Source organism: Syzygium oleosum, unplaced genomic scaffold, assembly GCF_021117445.2.
Source record: "Syzygium oleosum isolate NSW1041296 unplaced genomic scaffold, Sole_v2.1 Sole_v2.17, whole genome shotgun sequence".
Classification (NCBI taxonomy): domain Eukaryota; kingdom Viridiplantae; phylum Streptophyta; class Magnoliopsida; order Myrtales; family Myrtaceae; genus Syzygium; species Syzygium oleosum.
This window is the reverse complement of record NW_026607501.1, coordinates 8,767,921-8,786,868: the sequence shown is the minus strand read 5'-3', so window position 1 is coordinate 8,786,868 and position 18,948 is coordinate 8,767,921. Positions and strand designations below refer to the sequence as shown.

Here is an 18,948-nt window from a genome sequence, read left to right as displayed (position 1 = left end):
GTCCCAACTCCTTTTTTCTTTTGGCTTTTCTGTGAGTGCAGAACGTGGAGACCTTTTGCTCTCCTCCTTCACTCTCGTGAGTTGAGCCTCCTGCGAAAAGAACAGAGACAATCTCTCTCTCTGACTTTTCTTTTTTGCTTTCCTATTCTCTCGATTGTGTGAAGTGAAGCCCCCCTTTAATTATGACACATAACGATGTATTTATAATATAAACTTAGGTCAATTAGCCGGGCTTTCTAGTCCTAATGGGCTTAGGCTTTAATTATCATTTAATTTCAAGTGGGCTGAATTAATGTGGGCTTTTATTTAATTAAGCATAATGGGCTAATTTAAGCTCAAATTAAGACAACCAAGCCCTTCTGACTTGTAATTTTCGGCCCTTGCCTTCCGAGTGAGCCGAGTCTCGTTCGATGTCCGAGCTCAATTTACATGACGAATTTTAAGCTCGCTTGCCACCGCCAATCCGATGCGGAATGCAATTAATCTATATGAACCTAAACTATATGGTATGCAATTTTAATATTTTTGTTTAGGGGTTAAAATTTAATCCCTAATTTTCTATGCAATTAACCACTAAATGATGCGCCGAAATTTAGGTGTCAACAACCGCGTGTTAAAACAACACAAAATAAGGGTAAGTAAAGCCCAAGAAAATGTTAGGGGACGATCTAGTCAAGTCTTCCCTAACGACGCTGCTCCGAGCATGTCAAGGCAGAACTCTTTAAATCGTCCCAAATAAACGGCGTTAAACCTTATCTCACCATTAATCTGGAGTTCACCCTACAGAGGTTGTGTAGGGTTCAGGTTGCATGAAGCATACCTACAGTAGATCTTTGGTATAAGCCTTCCATAGTAAATTTGGAAAATTATAAGGAAGAATAATGTAGATATATACATGATAAAAATAAACATCTATAGATACTATACGCAAAGGATAAGGCACCGGTCCAATGACGGTTCCAGAAGCATGCTTCAATTGCCAATGCATCGCTTCAAGAGTACCACAATATAACCATTTGGCAGGTACATAAAAAATATAAAAAATATAAAAAAATAAAAAGAGATGCAAGCATCTATTTCAAAAATGATACTTTCATGATTTTAATTTAAGTAGTGAGAGACCTTTGAGAGAAGCAAAAGGAGTGGGCATAATCTTGGTGAGCATGTAGGAGCGTGCTTTTACTACTCATCCATTACTGCACGAGATCGTCTGCTTGTGGGGCTGACACTTCCACTTCGACTTATTTTAAGTGCTGTCAGCGCTTTTTGTATTTCCATTGTCATTGCACTATCCACACTCCCAGACGATAGCTTCTTGTGAGACTTTTGCAAATGCAGTTTGAGGGAGCTGCTGCTGAGGCCGGCATTCTTCCCACAGATGGAGCAAACTTTCATGACCGGTTTTCTTTGTTGCCATTCCATAGAGACCTTCCCATGCAACTTCCTGTCAAGATCCAGAAGGATTCTAGCAAACCCATCATTCGGTTGTGCTCGCCGATGAGCTCGTTTAAGGATATTCCATGCTTCTAACAGAGTGAAATTTCTACATAACGAGAGAATTTGCATGAGCATTCCCCTTTAAGACAATGAACACAAGCATAGAAACAAATGCTGAAAGCTTGATCATTTGCTATTGTTGGGATTCTAAAAGACCTGTACCACATTGTGCAAAAGTGAAAATATATTCACAGTAGAGATTTACGTTTGTCTTTAATAAACATGTTAATTTGTATATTCCTAAAGTTATAGACCTCACATATGAACCTAGACTTGTAAACCGAACGAGAATTGTAATAGTTAACTAGTCTGTTAGTTAAGCACTAAGATACCAGTAAAGTAGTGTCGAAAGAAGTGTAAATTGCACTGAAAAAGAAAAAGCTTGTGACTTGACTGGTTTCCAGTTTCAAATAAATGTCTATTTCACACCATGTAAACTAATGTCTGTGTTAAAAAGTTAAGATTTCTAGACTACAATCACCTCCATTTAAGATACGGATATTCTTTAATTCATTCCTGAGTCAGATCCTGATATGACTACACTTGACAAAGACAATAGTTTCATGTTCCCCTATTCCACTGTGTTAAAAGACACCACTTACTTCCTGAGCATCAAGTAAGCAATCACCATCGTGGCACTTCTGCTTCTGCCTTCAAAGCAATGAACAAGCACCTTCCCACCTATCTGCTCTACATGATCAATGAAATCGCACGCTTCAACGAAAATACTGCTGATATTGGTCTCTTCATCATCACTTATCTGTTGAAGTAGGGTAAGCAGTGTGTCATGAGAAGGCACTATGTGGACAAGAAATCCAAAACTCATGAGAAATCCAAAGGCATGCATACAGAAGCAAGCATCATGATGAAAAGTGCTTGTCCTCAGTGCTTGTGATCGTGTGTAGGAACAACATTCATCGTCCTGCAGTTGAACCACAGGCAAATACTGCCAGAAAGAAGAAAGCTTAACAGAAAAGAACGCTTTAGACTTCTGTCATTTTTTCTTGTAAAAGGAACAGAGAGTATGATAAATTAAGCAAAAAGTTTATGAGATAACTTGATACAGTGCATGAAGTAAACTTCTCAGGCTATGATAACCACTTGCCAGTAGGAAATTAAGCAATTTGATTATAAGTGATAATATCACAGTGGAGTAGTGACCCAGAGATGAAATGTCCACTCAGACTTCAAGTAAACAATTTATGTACTCACAGAGAAGTTCTTGTACTTAAACAGATCGAGATACTGAGAATCTGATTGTCCAATTTCATTGGAACACAAACATAAAACGTTGGTGATGTCTAAATGTTGCAGTGTAAAAATTGATCTTGCTGCCAAAGCCCCACCAATAAACAAGCTACTTGTAATTGAAGATGGCCTCTCCGTATTTGCTGCTTCAGAAATTAATGCTATCCTTTCAAGAATGTGTTCCAGTCTAACCTATGAGCACAACTGAGTGTATTAGAAAGAATATATGCATCAGAAAATTGATTGGAATTGAAGTACATCTCTGCGGAGGAATAAGGTGATTGTTCGTTGTACCTTCAATTCATAAGCATCAACAACACTATTATTATCATTCCCCTCAAAAAATCCTGTGTTGAAATTGTTTTCCTGACAGAGTTTTACAGCATCATTCTTAAGCATCTCATTCCAGTGCTCCAAATCCTTACTTGATTCGGCATCAACCTGAAAGACTGTGACTTGTGAGCTCAATGTTTTGCAATAGTAGAGGTGGTAATAAGAGAAGATCAATCCATTTAGCCACAGAGTGTGGACCTACTAAACATTACTGGCCGATGGTATTCATGAATTAAGATCAATTTTATCCCATTGAGAAATTGAACATTTCAGCAGAAGCTAAAGAACTGTCACCATTGTGCTTGGCCAAGTTCAACGACAAGGTTAAATGCAAACCAACCTTAGCATACTTATGAAAGTCACGTAATTTTGCCGTCAAGCGCAGGCTACGAAAGGGCTCTCCACTCCCTTTGCAAAATTTTCCATGCCAATTTTCTCGCGAAAGAGGAGAACTAGAATCCAAGCTTTCTTTATTTCCTGAAGATGACCTCAGTGCGGTTCTCTGCAACTCTGAATCACTTAAATCTGTATGGTGAGAAGTACCCCGTTCCTTATTAGACGAAGAGCTAGGAACACCAGCAGCTCCTGAGGGTGACTCAGGGACCACCAGGTCATCTTTGTCAGAATCCCCCAAAGATGTCTTGTTAATTATGTTAAAAAACGATCGTGATAAGGAATCCAGTTTTTGGTGAAGAGCAAGTAAAAAAATATGAAAACCTTGCAGGTCCCTCAGAGCAGCACGGAATCCATTGCGAAATACATGGACAACAGAGGCAACCTCAGCCAGACACATCTCGTCCATATTTTCACCATCCTGCAAAGGAGGTGACCCTAACCTGCCGCCACTTATTTCATGCAACATGTTCGAAGCGTACTCACAACTATTGAGAAGCAGCTCAACCAACTTGGGATAATTTGCTTGGTCATTTGCCCGTTTTCCATGTGGAGGTCGACGTGGCACACCAGAGTCAATTGCCACAATGTGAAAAGCAGATGATGTTGACTCATTTGACATCCCACTCTTTTGGCTCATATTGCCAGATTTTGGTGATTCAGTGATGTCAGAAAGGTCGGAAGTCTGTGATATGAGAGCAGAATTATGAGCACTCAATCTACTGTCAACAGATGTTGCCCTCCTTTCATTCTGAAGAGCTCTAAGGACCCTTGGTCTATACCTCTGGACCGCAGAATCAAAAGCCTCCTCCAATGCATCTGCCCCTGTCGAAGCCATCTTGTCAGCACATAATAGATTGGCAGGATTTCCACGCCACCGTAGCTGACGACAAGGAAGCCTGTCTTCATTTCTGATGACAAGGTCCAGCATCAAGACCCTGCCAAGAGCTGCTGCTGTCTTTTCTGCAGCTTCCCGAGACTCAAATGCAGCTGAACTCTCCAATAACGGAGACCCGTGCACATAACTGTTCAAAACAACCATCTACATCAATTTAAGGGGAAAAAATTTAATGCTGGAGGCATTCCGGAGAAATTTCATGTTATCTCATGCTTTCTCTTGTGGCCATGGGGAGGATCAAAGAAGCACATTGTGCAACTGCCATGGTATGATGGAGACCATAATCTGGTGTGATAAGATAATGAAGAACCAAAACAACTGAGACTCATATGATAAAACATATGCCCAATCTACCAAAATATCCAATAATGTGAGGTAAGCCAATAAAAGAATATTCCATAGTACAGTATGGAGGAACCTGATTAAAGATTCAAATTCAGTGTAAGGCACACCTCATCAGAAGAAGGCATCGACTGAGCTCAAGAGCTTCCAAGAGTTCTGCACATGTCACTTCACCAATTTCGTCTCCCTCTGAAATTGCTGTCGTTTTTGCTTTCTCTGCAGCTTCCTTTATTTGAAGCCATTCAGGGCTAGAATTATGAACGACTCTGGCCTGCAATACTATGATACGGTAAATTCTAGCAAGAACAGAGGTTATAAAAGATAAAGCTGCCTAGAGATCGGGAGAGATGGACTCAATGCCTAGGTGATATGTTTCATCCTACAAAACAACCTGTGGAGTTTGGATGCCCAACCACTTTGCAAATTCATAGCCAAGGCGTTCGGATTGTGTGGCCATCCTAGACGATGATATCTTTATAACAGCAACAGCTTCCTTCGCAAATGCATCACCAATACTAGGCAGATTAAATAGCCCAAAGAAGACAACTCCCCCGGAATTGACAGTCACCTGCCGCGACAAGTATTAAATTTTGAGAATAACATACAATAGAGCAAGGGAGCAGGTTAACTTTTACAAAGAGAAAAGAAGGATCCGTTCACTGTGAAAAGGCTCAAAAAGGTTCTCCTAAACATTAATAAATTTCCCAGTTCTGCATTGTTTATCATCAACTGCATTGACTAGAGGATTATGTTGAAACAAAGCCAGGAAGAAGGCATGAATGCATCCATAGTTCAACATATAAGAAACAGACAGAGGAACTCTGTAGTTTCACTAATGTATCCCACGGATGCAATTCGCATATGCCTAACAAAGGGCACTCCAATGTGAAAGGTCTATCAAGGAAGACATGACTATGTCTTGGAAATTGCTAAAAGAGCCCTGAAGACAGCGAAGTAAAATATCTACCATTGAAAACACTACTCATGAAGAGTAGCACAGCTTGTGCTCATCACGTGCTTTAGACAATAACCACTCAGAGTAAGAAGTGCGGATGATCCTTAAGCTAATCTCCAAACTTCTGTCAATTGGAAATTGATAATGGATCCTTACTGTCGAATTAACCACAGATCATGCGAAAACTGTCCAACTTTATTTATTCCAAACATCTCGTTTCTCACTATTAAAGGCATGAGATATCCGTCTGCCCACAGGGCCCACCCACAACCCATATCAAATTGTTCGTCCAGACTATAAACAGAAATACCCGGTAAAGTTTGCCACCTCACCCTGAAGACATTACACAAATCTATAATCACCGAAAGTTGCATTCTTCATAAGTAATTGTTGCAATGAAGCAACTTTCATAGCACGGTAGAACCATTCTCAGGGACTCATCTCTTTCAAACTGAAAATCAAGTAACTCAGGCATTTAGTTTAAATGTCGGCAAGTACTAGTAATCATCCTGTCATGCGTACCATACCGATATTGCAACAAAGACAACATCCATTATAACAGAACATCTCTCAATACGAGGAAGGCAGTACCTCGAGAGCTTTATTCATTTCATCCTCGGAATGTTCAGTGCTACTGCTGTGTTCAGTGTGGTGAAGAGAGGACAACATGTCCCATGAGAAAGAGCTCGACTCAATATTAAGCATTGCAGCTTTCCCTAGTCTTTCCCACAAACTAATTTCTGAGAACTGCTCGGGGGATAGACTAGAATTTGAGTCAACAGTCGAAGCTTCCGTCCTGCATGATCTAGCAGTTTGTTACTTAACACATCGGACGCTCTCGGTTTGAGACTGATACCCACTGGTAATGCACTCATATTCGTCCCTACATGTTAGCAAGAAACACTTGTTCGTCCATTAATGGAGAGATACATAAGAGAAAGGGGGTAATACGAATACCCAGATTGTGGCACGGTATCATGGATACGGTGGGGACGATGGGGGAAGCCAGAAGATGGGTAACGGCCACTGCGCTTGCGCACCAATTCCAGCCACTGGCTGAACCTGTGAGCCGGACCCGTCGTAATATCGCCCAACATATACAAAAACTGCAAGGACATAACCGGGTTGGGCATTGGGTGGAATTGGATTTAGCTTTCTTGGGAATGCGGAGTGATGAAGAAGAGTTACCCGAGAAGCGACGGTAAGGGGTGGCGGAGCCTCAGCCTCCTCCAAAGTTCCCAGATCCAACTCCTTGTCTTCCTCTTTATCCTCCGAATCCCGCACGGGCTGACAGAGCAAGATCAAAGCCACCACCACCTAAGTTTCTCGGGTATATGCATCAGAGGAAGAGGAATGTGAAGTGAGTACATACCTGGACCTGTGGTCGATGAAGATGGTCTTCCGTCTGCTCTTTAGACATCCTTCGGCTTCAGTCCCACCACCACCACCACTTTTTGCTCAGTTGAGGTCGCTGCTGAAGATGGTTTTCCTTCTGCGGGGTCTTTGGAACGAGAGAGACAACGAGGCACTCCACCTTTCTTTATTGGAAATGATGATGAAATCACGTTGCTGCGTATGTAGTACGGTTTTGCACACGACTGATGGACATGGACTCACGGTGTGCTGCTGCTTGCCCCCGTCTCCTCCTTTCTTCTCTGATTTTCGCCCCTCGGTAGCTTCATATAAAATAAAATAAAATAGTAAGGCGAGTACATATAGAGATTAATTTGCATATCTCGATAACAACTTTCTTGCTGATAACCTTCATTTAACCTCGAAGATGGCTAAAATGGAAAATTAGAAAAATTAAATCAAACTTTAAATTAAGTTTAGAGTCTTCTAACAATGAAATTAAATCGAATTAAATTAACTTCTCAAAAGCTTTAGGTTTACATAAAAATTCGGGTATTACCACGCAAAAACCCGAAACTTCTTTTATTTGTTGTCAAATGATTGAGAGATGGCCAAATGCATTGCCTTTGTATCGATAGATTTACCGAATCATAGCAAGGAATTCTTTAGGAGAAAGAAATTTAAAAGTCAGCATAATGGCGTCTAGTTGCTGGTAAAGTACCGAAGTATTTTATTGCAATGAGAAGATGAGTATTCTTACTATATACAATCCTAGTGGTATTCTTAAAGGAGGCCCTATCAGTGTTTTTCCCCTTTTGCGATGTGTAACTCCACATTCTGTGGTCCTATAGCATAAGATATGAGATCCATAAATATTGTTATATCTTATTCATTGTTTTGTGAATCACAATAATATAGCCAAATATTTTCATATCTTATCATATCCATTATTTGGCATGAACAATGTATCGATGTAAATGAACCTGCAAATTAAAAATGAAGATTGATAAGAATTTCTCATGAGTCATTGTTAAAGAAATCACAAATATACAACTAGAGTTAACCTCCATCAATCAATTCATTCAACAATAACAAGAAATGTATGTCGAATCTAGTAAAATAGAGAAAAATGATTATTCACCTTTGTGATTTCGAAATGTGTAGTACTTTTACTCTCTCGTCACTTATGTAAAACTCAAAATAAATTACCGATAAGAAGAGCTTCGGCTGTTTTGCAACTTTCGTGGACTTTTAACGTGAACTAGAGAATCATGGAGCAAAAAGAGCTTCAACTCTCTTGCTTTTTTAGTGAAGCGTTGAACAAAGAACCATGGAAGAGTCGTGAAACTTCAACATAAACTAGAGATATGTAGAAAAAGGAGACGAAGTGAATTAGAAAGATTAGTTTCAAATTTGAATTTGTTCATTTAAAATTAGGATTCTTCTACATTATTTTTATTTACTTTTCTCTAGTTATTTTTCCTCTCTTTTTTGTTTTTTTATTCCCTTCCATCACTCGTCAATAAAATTTTTATCAAATAATAAACTATACTAATTTACCTAAAATATGTAATAGATATAGATACTAAATAAATACGCATATGTAGAATATATATATATATATATATATATATTATAGAATAGAAATTCAAATATATAAATAAAAATATGAAAATAAAAAAATTTTGTTCATTATTTTTTTATTATTTTGAATTTCCGTTTTTAAATTAAAATCTAAATATTATTTTATATTTAAATATTTTTTTAAATTTAGGGTTAATATCACGAAAAATCTTAAATTGGTACGCTTGTGACAAATTACCCCAAATTAGCATTTTGACCACCAAAAACCCTAAACGGTTACACTTATGACAAATTTACTTGCTGAGTTTGATGACACGTAGCAGTTGATAAGTGTATCAATTTGAGATTTTACCCTCTGTTTGCCATAGGTATATCAGATTGTGATTTTTCATGGTATTAATACAATTTAACGGAAACTAACGGAGGGTAAATTTGTCACAAATATACCAATTTAGGGTTTTTCATGGTTAAAAAATTAATTTGGGATAAAATTGTCACAAATGTACCGATTTGAGATTTTTGGTGATAAAAAAATTAGTTTGGGGTAAATTTGTTATAAACATACAAGTTTGGAGTTTTTCGTGCTATTAACCTTTTAATATAATAAATTTGTTATTCAAGAGAAATAGATTTTATGTCATGGATATAAAAAATCCTGCCCACCTTTATTCTACCTCCCCATGAAATATTTTTACCCAAGCTATATTTCATTTATAGCCGACTTCATCCTATCTTAAACAAGAACCGAATATAATTTTTGACAAATTTTATCCTATCTCGACTTGTATCCTAGCTATCCAACATGGCCTCATCGTTTTTACTCCAAATAATCATTAGGGAAAATACCACCAAAAACCCCAAACTATGTCACTTGTGACACATTTACCCTGAACTTTTTTTTGTAACACGAAAAATCCCAAACTATGCCACTTGTGATAAATTTACCCCATAATATTTTGACCCATGGACATTTTCGTCTTTTTCCTTTGACCCATGCCGGCGAGAGCTGCCCTCGCCGGCGTCGGGCGAGGGTCACCCACGCCGGCGTCGGGCAAGGGTCACCCACGCCTGGGCGGGCAAGGGCGACCCTCGCCGGCGTTGGGCAAGGCTGCCCTCACTCGCCCAGGCGAGGGCGACCCTCGCCAAATCCGGTAAGGGCAGCCCTCCCCAACCCACCGCCGGCAAGGACTGCCCTCGCCAGCTTCCCTCGCCAGAGAAGAAAGAAAAAAAAAGGAAAAAAAAAACAGAAAAAGGAAAAAGACGAAAATGCTTATGGGTCAAAGTATTATGGGGTAAATGTGTCACAAGTGGCATAATTTGAGATTTTTCGTGTCACAAAAAAAAATTCAGGGTAAATTTGTCACAAGTGGCATAGTTTGGGGGTTTTCCGTGTTACAAAAAAAAGTTTAGAGTAAATGTGTCACAAATGGCATAGTTTATGATTTTTTGTGGTATTTTCCCAAGTCATTATGACATCTTCTTTTCTCTTTGATAATAATCCTTTATCGAAAAAAAAAAAGGGAAAAGAAGAAAAAAGGATTCGGTGCACCCAAGAGTAGCCCTCATCATGCCATCACTTATCAATCCAACGGCATTTCTCGGCCCATCATCGGATTGAGGGGTTCAGACGTGGGTCTGACTCCTAGAAGAAGAAGAGGGAAAAGCAATCGACACGGCGTCGTCTCATTGTCAACGCCGCCACCCATTTTTAACCGAATTCCACGCTCCCGCTGCCGGAGACCAGCAAGGAACCCACGACCCACCCACCCATCTCGGATGGATCGGCGGAGGACGGAGAGCCCCGTCTACTCCCGGCAGTGGAGCGGCGGCTCCAGCAGCACCGGCTCCTCCTCCCCCGCCATGTCCCCGGCGCATCCCCACTCCCGCTTCCCCCACTCTCACTCCACCATCAAGCGCACCCAGAACGTCGCCGCCAAGGCCGCTGCCCAGCGCCTCGCCCAGGTCATGGCCTCTCAATCCGTCTCCGGCGGCGATGACGACGACGACGACGACGACGACGAGGACCTCGGCATTCGGTTCAGAGCTCCCCCGCCTCCTGCTCCCTACTCCAGCAACAACAACAACGCCGCCGCCTCCTTCCCTGCGATTTCCGTCGCCAGGCCTAATAGATCTCCTTCCCCTGCGGTATGTATTTCCCCTCCGATTCCGCCCGTCTGCATCCATCCAGTCCCTGCTTCCTCGCGTCAGTTGATCTGCCTCTCTTCCGTTCCGATTGCTCGGCGAGCTTCGGAGGCGCTGATCACATTTTTCTTTTTCTGTCCTACTTAGTTAGGTCGGAACTTTGTAGATCATGCCACCTCAGTCAGGTCCACTTCAGCTGGAAGACCGTCCATGTCTGTTCGTTCCACTCCGTTGGTGCCGCCTAGCAAACCGACCCTCAGGACTCCCGTTTCCATTCCTCCTATCGAACCCCCTACCAGAAATAGCAGAGAGGGCAGAAGGTAAAGCAAATCCTTCGTATCTTACAGACTCGGATCTCTTGAGGGTAATCCAGCTCACAGTAGCTTCTCTTAATCGTGCTGTTTAAACGTGTCCTGCGCTGCGTTGTCGCTTTGTTGAAGTTATATGCAAAAGGCTCCTCCACATCTGCCATTTGCATTTGTTGTTTAGTCCTATTTGGGCTTTTGGTTCCAAAAGAATGCTATGTTATATTCATGGACTTCTTGTACTTGAAAACATTGCTGTAGTAACCTTGCACGCCCTTAATTGTGATAAGAAATCGTTATCCTAGGAATTGCTGCTTCGACCATCTTGTGCGTGTAGTCAAAACCCACAATGTTTGCCTCTACATGATATACCTTGCTGGAATCTGCTGTCCGACCCACAATGCACGAGATGACATCACGAGGAAGAATGGATTTCCTTATATTCATCAATGGCCAAATGTGTGTAGCTTATAATCTTAACATCAACCCTCACCGCGGGAACCAGAGGTCCTCTGTCTAGATCTTTCTTCAAAGTGAGACGTCAGGGTACCTAATGATGTCCTGAAACCATAAAGAAGTAACATTATGTATTGCTTACCACTATAGATGAACTGTTCGAGAGTCTCTATGAATTACTGCATAACTGTTTCCTCTTAATGTGCTTTCTGGTGTCTTTTACGGCATTGTGGTTACAGCAGTTTTGAGGTTCATCCGTTTGATTACAAAATCTCTGGAGGATGATCAATTTCTTGTTAAATTTTACCATTTCAAAAAGGGGTTATGGTGGTGAAATTCATCTTGTTGTTTTAAATGAGCAATTATTTTCTATCACCGAATGAAAGCTAATTTGCAAAAGAAGTCATCTATGACCATGTATTGCCAGTTCTTTCACCTCAAGAACTAGGGTCTGGCTTGGTGGTACAACCCAATAGGACTTGGATTCATTCCCTATCGCACTCCCCCTATGCATGCATACAAAAGAGTTCTCTCCCCTGCAAATATCTCGTCCCGTGCCATATTAAACAAAGTTCTCTCAGCTGCATGTCTCTCTCTAAGTCAAATTAGGAGGGAGTCAATTCTGAACCACTTCCTGCTCTGCATACATTTTCCCAGGGCATTGTCGATGTTGTAGAAATTTTTTCAGATAAATGTGATCCTCAATAAGTTGCCGTGTCAATAAAGCCAGTTATTCTGCAGCTAGCTAAAAGCATGTTACCATTGATTGTATTGGTTTGGTTATATGAGTTTTGTTTTTGTTTTTTGCTTTGGACTATGATTGCAGGTTTGCTTCTGATGTGGGACAAAAGAACTTAAAGGACACGGGAGATCAGCATGAAGCTTCTGCTCTTCGAGATGAAGTACATCATCTCCATCAATTTCTGTCTTTTTATGGATCAACTGCATTTTAGAAGTTATGAGATGATCTGCTTAAAGCTGATACATACTACTTTCTTTTTACAGCTCGATATATTACAAGAAGAAAATGAAATGATAGTCGACAAGGTTTTCTCTTAATCAAAATAAAATTAACCTTTTCACACTATTTCATATTTTTTATTTTCATATCGAGGCTCTCTGCTGCTTGCAGCTACGGCGTGCTGAAGAGAGACGTGAGGAAGCAGAGGCCAGAGCTAGGGAACTTGAGAAACAGGTTGCCAATGATTCTTCTTTCTTGTTTCATAGTAATTTGGTGGTTTACATGGTGAGATCATTACATCGTATCCTGCTGCCACTAAGTGCAAGTCCAAACCAACCTTATGTGAGTTTAGTAGAGTGACACACTGTCGTCAACTCTACGTAGGGAGATTAGACTTGGTGTCTATAATTGCTGAAATTATGGGTTTGCCTACAACCTTTTGGATTGACTAGAGCTATCTAGATAACATCTATAGCATTTCTTCTTCCTGGTTATGGTTGATCTGTTCATTCGTTGTTATGGGGGAAATGGGAAGGTAGAAGGAGAGACTCTTCCCAAAATGACGTTCTTAAAATCAGACAGGAGTGGCTGGTTCTGCCAGTTGAATCTGTCCCCTGTGCAGTCATAAAAACCAGTTTGGTAAAAAATTTCGGACTGAACTGTTTTGACCAAAGGTTGAATCCGTGAACCTGAAGCTTGGGCTAACTATACAAACTTTTCTCAAAATAATTGGGGCTGGACCTGGACCAGTCAAGCTCCAGCCCTTTTGGTCTAGTAGTAGCAGTCTCAAGCAAAAATCAGAACTTGAAGCAATATGATTGTCAAACCCATGACCTTGCATGGAATCAGAATGGGACTTGGGATTTGTCATGACAACTATTATGGTCATTACATGAATTGAACATGTGATGTGAGCTAGCATTGACCCGGCTGTACAATTGGACTAAGCCGTTGAAACGTGACCTGGACACTAAGCTGGTTGTTTGACATGTCCAGTTTTGAAAACATTGCCCCAGCACATGCGTAAGTGTATTTAAATGCCTTTGTAAAATGTGACTGGTGTGGAGTCTAAAGTGGTGAGTACTATTACTCACAAAATGGTGGCAAGTAGGACTGAAATAGAGGAACATAGCAGTAAGCTCTTTTCCTTTCTGTAGGTTCAATATATTAATTGGTAAGAATTAGATAGGTCAAACTTCAGATAGATGGCTTGGAGATCTTGAACAAAAACCAGCTATGCAATTTTGGCAGGCATCAAGTAGCTCTCTCCTACTCTGTCATGTGATCGGTTCGAACAGTAGCTGGTCGTTCACTGGGGCAGAGATCTGTTGTTGTAGCATCCTATGGTTGCTTTGGTGAATGCGCTGATAATTATTTTTCGAGTATGTATAGTTAATGAAATAAATCCACATTCTCAGGTTGCTGCCTTGGGTGAAGGTGTATCCCTTGAAGCTAAACTGTTGAGCAGGTATATTTTGCTCTCTTGGCTGTGTTGTTTTTGAGACACATAAGCTTCTTTTTTACTGTTTTTTAATTTGATTGTAGGAAAGAAGCAGCATTACGACAAAGAGAGGTAAGTGTTGAATATTCCAGTTCTGGGACAAACAGATCTGTTGTGCAATGTTATACCACAATCCCCCCTCTCTACAATTTTACAGGCTGCACTCAAGGCTGCAAAGCAGACAAAGGACGGAAGAGATGAGGATATTGCATCCCTTCGTTCAGAAATAGAGGCAAAAATCTCTGAGCTCTGATGGTTATAAAGTTTTTATTTTGTAAGTTTTTGATTGGTTTTAAAATTGAAATTAGTGTTAAAATGTTCATCTATGTAGAGCTTAAAAGATGAGGCAGTAGCATCTGTCGAACAACTCCGAGAAGCAGAATCTGAGGCCAAGGCTTTACGTTCAATGACTCACAGGATGGTTTTGACTCAAGAAGAGATGGTATGTTCTGCAAAGTAGTCTGCTAGATGAATGATCAAATGTTTGTACCTGATCAATTGTCTATTTCTCTCAGGAGGAAGTTGTTTTGAAAAGGTGTTGGCTAGCTCGATATTGGGGTCTAGCAGTGCAGCATGGTAATCATTTAGAGTTCCATAATTCTCCTTCCAAAAAGAATTTTCACATACATTCCAGAATCTGAATGAGTTTCTTGGTTGCGTGAAGTGAATACATCACCAGGCAGCTCAAATGTATACATTGAATTGTTTTCCAGCTCTACTGCTTAGCCATATCCTTTTATGAAGCCACCCTTGATTATGGTTAATAGTGTTCTGGTATATTGATATGGTTGAGGAGCGATAAGATATCTGTCAGGGAGAGTTTATGTCATTGTTCAATGTTCAATAAGGAAGTGGGCAGAGATCTTATAGTAGAATCTCTATATGCACCTTAAAGTTTTTTGTTAGTCTTCATATGAGGCTTGATTTAACAGTATACTCAGCTGTAGTAATATTGCTACTGCCCTGGTTCCGTACTGTTGACATGATCGTTTGTTAGTGAGGAAGAATAATGGCCAATACTATAAGAACTCTTTAATAAAATGTTCTTCGTACCAATGCCGTCGTTAGAGCACAAGCTACTGTCAATTAGTTTCCCATGAGAGACTGATATGTTCTACTTAATTCAAAAGATTTTAATCTAGATATTCTTTTATCCTTCTTTGTCATCTTCTTTTGAATGAACAACACTACATTCGGGCCCTTTTTCTCTTGGTTTATGCTTTCCCAGGTGTTTGTGCTGATATTGCACCATCAAAGCATGAGCATTGGTCATCTTTTGCCCCTCTTCCATTTGAAGTCGTCATTTCTGCAGGACAAAAGGCTAAGGAGTCTTGGAATGAAAGTTCGTCTTATTTTTTTTTAATTAGTCTATCTGGAGGTTTTAGTTGTTTCCTAGTCGTTATTTTTTTGTTCTGATGCCATTGAACAGGAGGCAGCGATCAAGAAAGGAGTAAGCATGTTCGAGATTTGAGTGATCTAACTGGAGAAGGGAATATTGAGAGCATGCTTTCTGTTGAAATGGCTTTGCGTGAACTTGCTTCTTTAAAGGTAACCCTCTAGTTTTTCAAATTATGGCTTTGTTAACTTTCTATTTATTTACATAGAGTTCTCTTGTTTCCTTCTATTAAGTTTCTGGACGCTTTCCTTGTTACAATGGATATGGATGATCTACTGCTTCATAACTTGTTTGGACAGAGTTTTGTCAAAAACGGATCCACGTAGATGACTGTTACTTTCGTGGTGGTGGAGTCTATTGATCTAAGTTAGAGGAATTTTAATAATTGCTTATATATTTTGAATGGATGTCTCAAGGTTGAGGATGCAGTCGTTCTTGCACTGGCGCGACACAGACGACCCAATTTGGTTCGTTCAGGTATGTTGGATGAGCAATCTTCTATGTACTTCATTACTTGTTTGCATTTTTGAGCTTCCTACTTTATTTGGTCCTTTTTGGTTAATCTTCTCTTCTCAGATTAGTGGGATGACATGTGGTATCTTGCGATTTTCAGATTCAAAATCTAATGTTGATCCCAAGTTTGTTGAGGCTTATGGTAAGGAGGATATTGTCCTCTTTCAGTACTCACCAATTCATCATTCACTATCATATGTTGTCTGATGATGAAATTTGAAGAATACTACCATCATGTATTATGTAGTGCTGGTGCCTTATGTGCTCCAACAGACATCCCGATCACATATGTTTTTGGTTTTCTTTACTATTTGAAGATAGAGTCTTGAGATACTAACACGTCAGCTTTTTGGTTTTCTTTCATTTGATGTGTAAATAAGACACGATGAACTGGAAAGTTTTGAGGATTTATCATTTAAGACCTTATTTTAAATACTCTCGTCATTTTTCCTACATCATTAAAAGCCTCTCTACTCTTGCACTAATAGGTGCATTTCTGTTCAATAACCCTAGTTCATCTGAGCTGTTTCCTAGTGGCTTTGTGGCTCAGTGCGCCTTGTCAAATTGATTTTAGATGACCTTGCAAAGGGAAAACAGATAATCTGCATCTGTAGATGTGCATGGATCTACGTTGATTTGTCAGTGCTTGATGAGTAATTTTTTATCCTCTTTTGCAGAACTAAGCGAGGAAGAGGCTGAGGATGTTCTTTTCAAAGAAGTACGCTATTTTCTTTTACCTTCTTTCTACTTGATTAACCATTGTTTTGGCTTTCTGATTTACTTCTTATCCGTTTGTTTTCCCTCCCTTTCTGGATCTTTGTTATAGTGGGAAGAATGGGAAGGTTCTATTATAATTTATAGCAAACTTCGTTCATGAAATAATAAAGGCAGATATCGTCTCAAGAAGCTGTAAATACCTAGGAAGCACGGACACTCTCCGGGGGCCTCCGTGTCGTGTCGGACATGTGTCGGACACCAACACTCGTCTGACACTCTTTTATTTATTATTTATTTATTTGTGGATTTGAATCAAATTAATTTGATTGAAATAATAATAAAAATGATAATTTATCATGTATATATAAAAATATACACGTAATATACAACATGTCCCAATGTGTCAAAATGCTCATTTTTTGAGAAATGACGTGTCGGCGAGTTGTGTCATGTCATGTCGCGTGTCGCGTGTCGGTGTCGGTACTACTTAGGTAAATACAATATCAGCAAGAATTCAGTAAATCCTGTCTTACAAATTTACATTGACATGCAGGCTTGGCTTACATACTTTTGGAGAAGAGCATTGACACATTGTGTTGAGGAGGATATTGCAGAAGAAAGGCTTCAGTTTTGGATCGGCCGTAGTGGGCAGTCAGCAACCTCACATGATGCTGTGGATGGTAAATTGTTCTCTCTCTCTCTCTCTCTCTCTCTCTCTCTCTCTCTCCACATGCGAGTACACTTGGGTGCGCGTTGAATCCATTTGAAGATTCTTTGATAGTTATGGAGAAGATTCATGTGATTGGATCTTGTTCACTTAATGTGATCGGTTTTTTAAGTGATTACCTATATCTGATTCAGCACAGATGATATTAGCCTTTCTTGTGAATGTATTTCCTGCCAATGTCATCGCAAGACCTCCATTGGGTGTTGCACTGCGTTGAATATCAGCACACTTACAATAATGTTGTGCTTAAACACAGTCTCGCTGTTTGACAGCATGTGATCACATGCGGTAGATTTAAATTTAATCTAATGGCAATATACAGAGGTGATATGGATGTGATATTGCACCATGTTTTTAAGGTGATATATAGTATTGGCACTTACTAGTTCTCATCAAAAGTTTTAATCTACTAGATCATAGCTTTCAACGATATAAATTTGAAATATTTAATACTTATGGGGGAGAAATTCACCTATGTAGTATGGAATAATTAACTATGTTAAGTCAAAATAGCATGAAGTATAGTGCAACAATTTTCTAATCTCTTACTGTACATTTCTTGATATACTATGGAATATACTGTACATTTGTTAGCTCATGATATGCTTCTGCGGGCAATATCTTATGATAAAGTATGCACATTTCTTGTCTAGGAAAAAAAGGGAAAAAAAGTAGGCACTGCAACAGTGTTTCGTCTCTTCATGTAATTGATGGATTTAGGTTTGAATTCTACTGAAATGTATTAGCATTTGGACATTGACCCGTGGGGGATCCTTGAGGAGATTTCTTACGTGGTAGCATAAGAAAGAACTTTTCGAGTCTGGAGATGAAAAGGATAGTGTATGAGAGGCATTCGTAGGAAATATACCGAATTGTAGAGTTTAGAAAAGAACTTTCCGAGACTGGTGTTGCAATCATCAGCAATGTGAAAGTTAAATTTTTTCCTTCTTGTTACGAGACAGTTGAACGGGGACTGTTGGAGCTTAGAAAACTGGGCATAGAGCAGCAACTTTGGGAAGCTTCTCGCAAAGAAATTGACAATCCCTCTTCCCTATCAGCAGGCAACCACAACCAGGGAACAGACTCAGAGATCTCTCATGAGTAATGTAATGAGTTCTCATGACCCATTTGTCAATTAGTTTTTCATTTGTTGTTGATTTATAGTTCTTTCGAGTTCAGCTTTCTTTTGTTTATATTGATTCGCCACATGAAGTGCCATTCTTGTGTATCTGCAAGATATTCGAATTTTGTAGTATCAAGAGCTGTGAAAACTGTACAATACCGAAAGAAAATTCATTGTAAGATGTCAAAGCTTTCTTTGATGGCTGTTGGGTTCTGTATCGATGTGATATAAATGAAAGTATTTTGTCCCTCATTATTGCATATAAGTTGAACTTGTAAAAGCGAAGAGCTTGAGGAGGGTCTTCCTAGATCTCATGGTCAGACAAGATTTGCCTGTGGTAGTTAGTGCGCATTGGCAGTACTCTCTGCTTTTCTCACTTGCAGAGGGAGCTTGGCTTCGGTGATCTGGCCTGGATATAGAGAATTGCAGGGTTGTTCTATCTTTTAAGTCACAATTTAGACTGAGCTGCTGCTGGTAATTGACCCGCCCCCGGTAATAGTCATC

The 18,948-nt window shown here is 39.8% G+C and overlaps 2 protein-coding genes across 2 annotated transcripts; one reads left to right on the top strand and one right to left on the bottom strand.

Moving 5' to 3' along the window:
* Positions 1–850: 850 nt before the first annotated feature.
* Positions 851–7,289, bottom strand: LOC115678889 (dual specificity protein phosphatase PHS1). The gene is made up of 11 exons (XM_030602370.2): positions 7,039–7,289; positions 6,855–6,953; positions 6,624–6,772; positions 6,258–6,462; positions 5,103–5,279; positions 4,822–4,982; positions 3,419–4,496; positions 3,040–3,186; positions 2,710–2,937; positions 2,100–2,257; positions 851–1,543 (listed from the first exon to the last, which is right to left on the bottom strand). The coding sequence occupies exons 1-11, from the start codon at positions 7,084–7,086 to the stop codon at positions 1,183–1,185; spliced, it is 2,811 nt and encodes a 936-aa protein (XP_030458230.1). The 5' UTR covers positions 7,087–7,289; the 3' UTR covers positions 851–1,182.
* Positions 7,290–10,332: 3,043 nt separating this feature from the next.
* Positions 10,333–18,696, top strand: LOC115678852 (coiled-coil domain-containing protein SCD2-like). Its single transcript, XM_030602319.2, has 17 exons — positions 10,333–10,748; positions 10,893–11,065; positions 12,333–12,408; positions 12,512–12,553; positions 12,639–12,701; positions 13,886–13,935; positions 14,013–14,040; positions 14,126–14,200; positions 14,300–14,410; positions 14,484–14,544; positions 15,197–15,310; positions 15,398–15,516; positions 15,781–15,841; positions 15,978–16,019; positions 16,555–16,595; positions 17,148–17,274; positions 18,284–18,696. Exons 1-17 carry the CDS (start codon positions 10,380–10,382, stop codon positions 18,424–18,426), a joined length of 1,695 nt encoding a protein of 564 aa, XP_030458179.1. The 5' UTR covers positions 10,333–10,379; the 3' UTR covers positions 18,427–18,696.
* Positions 18,697–18,948: the final 252 nt, after the last annotated feature.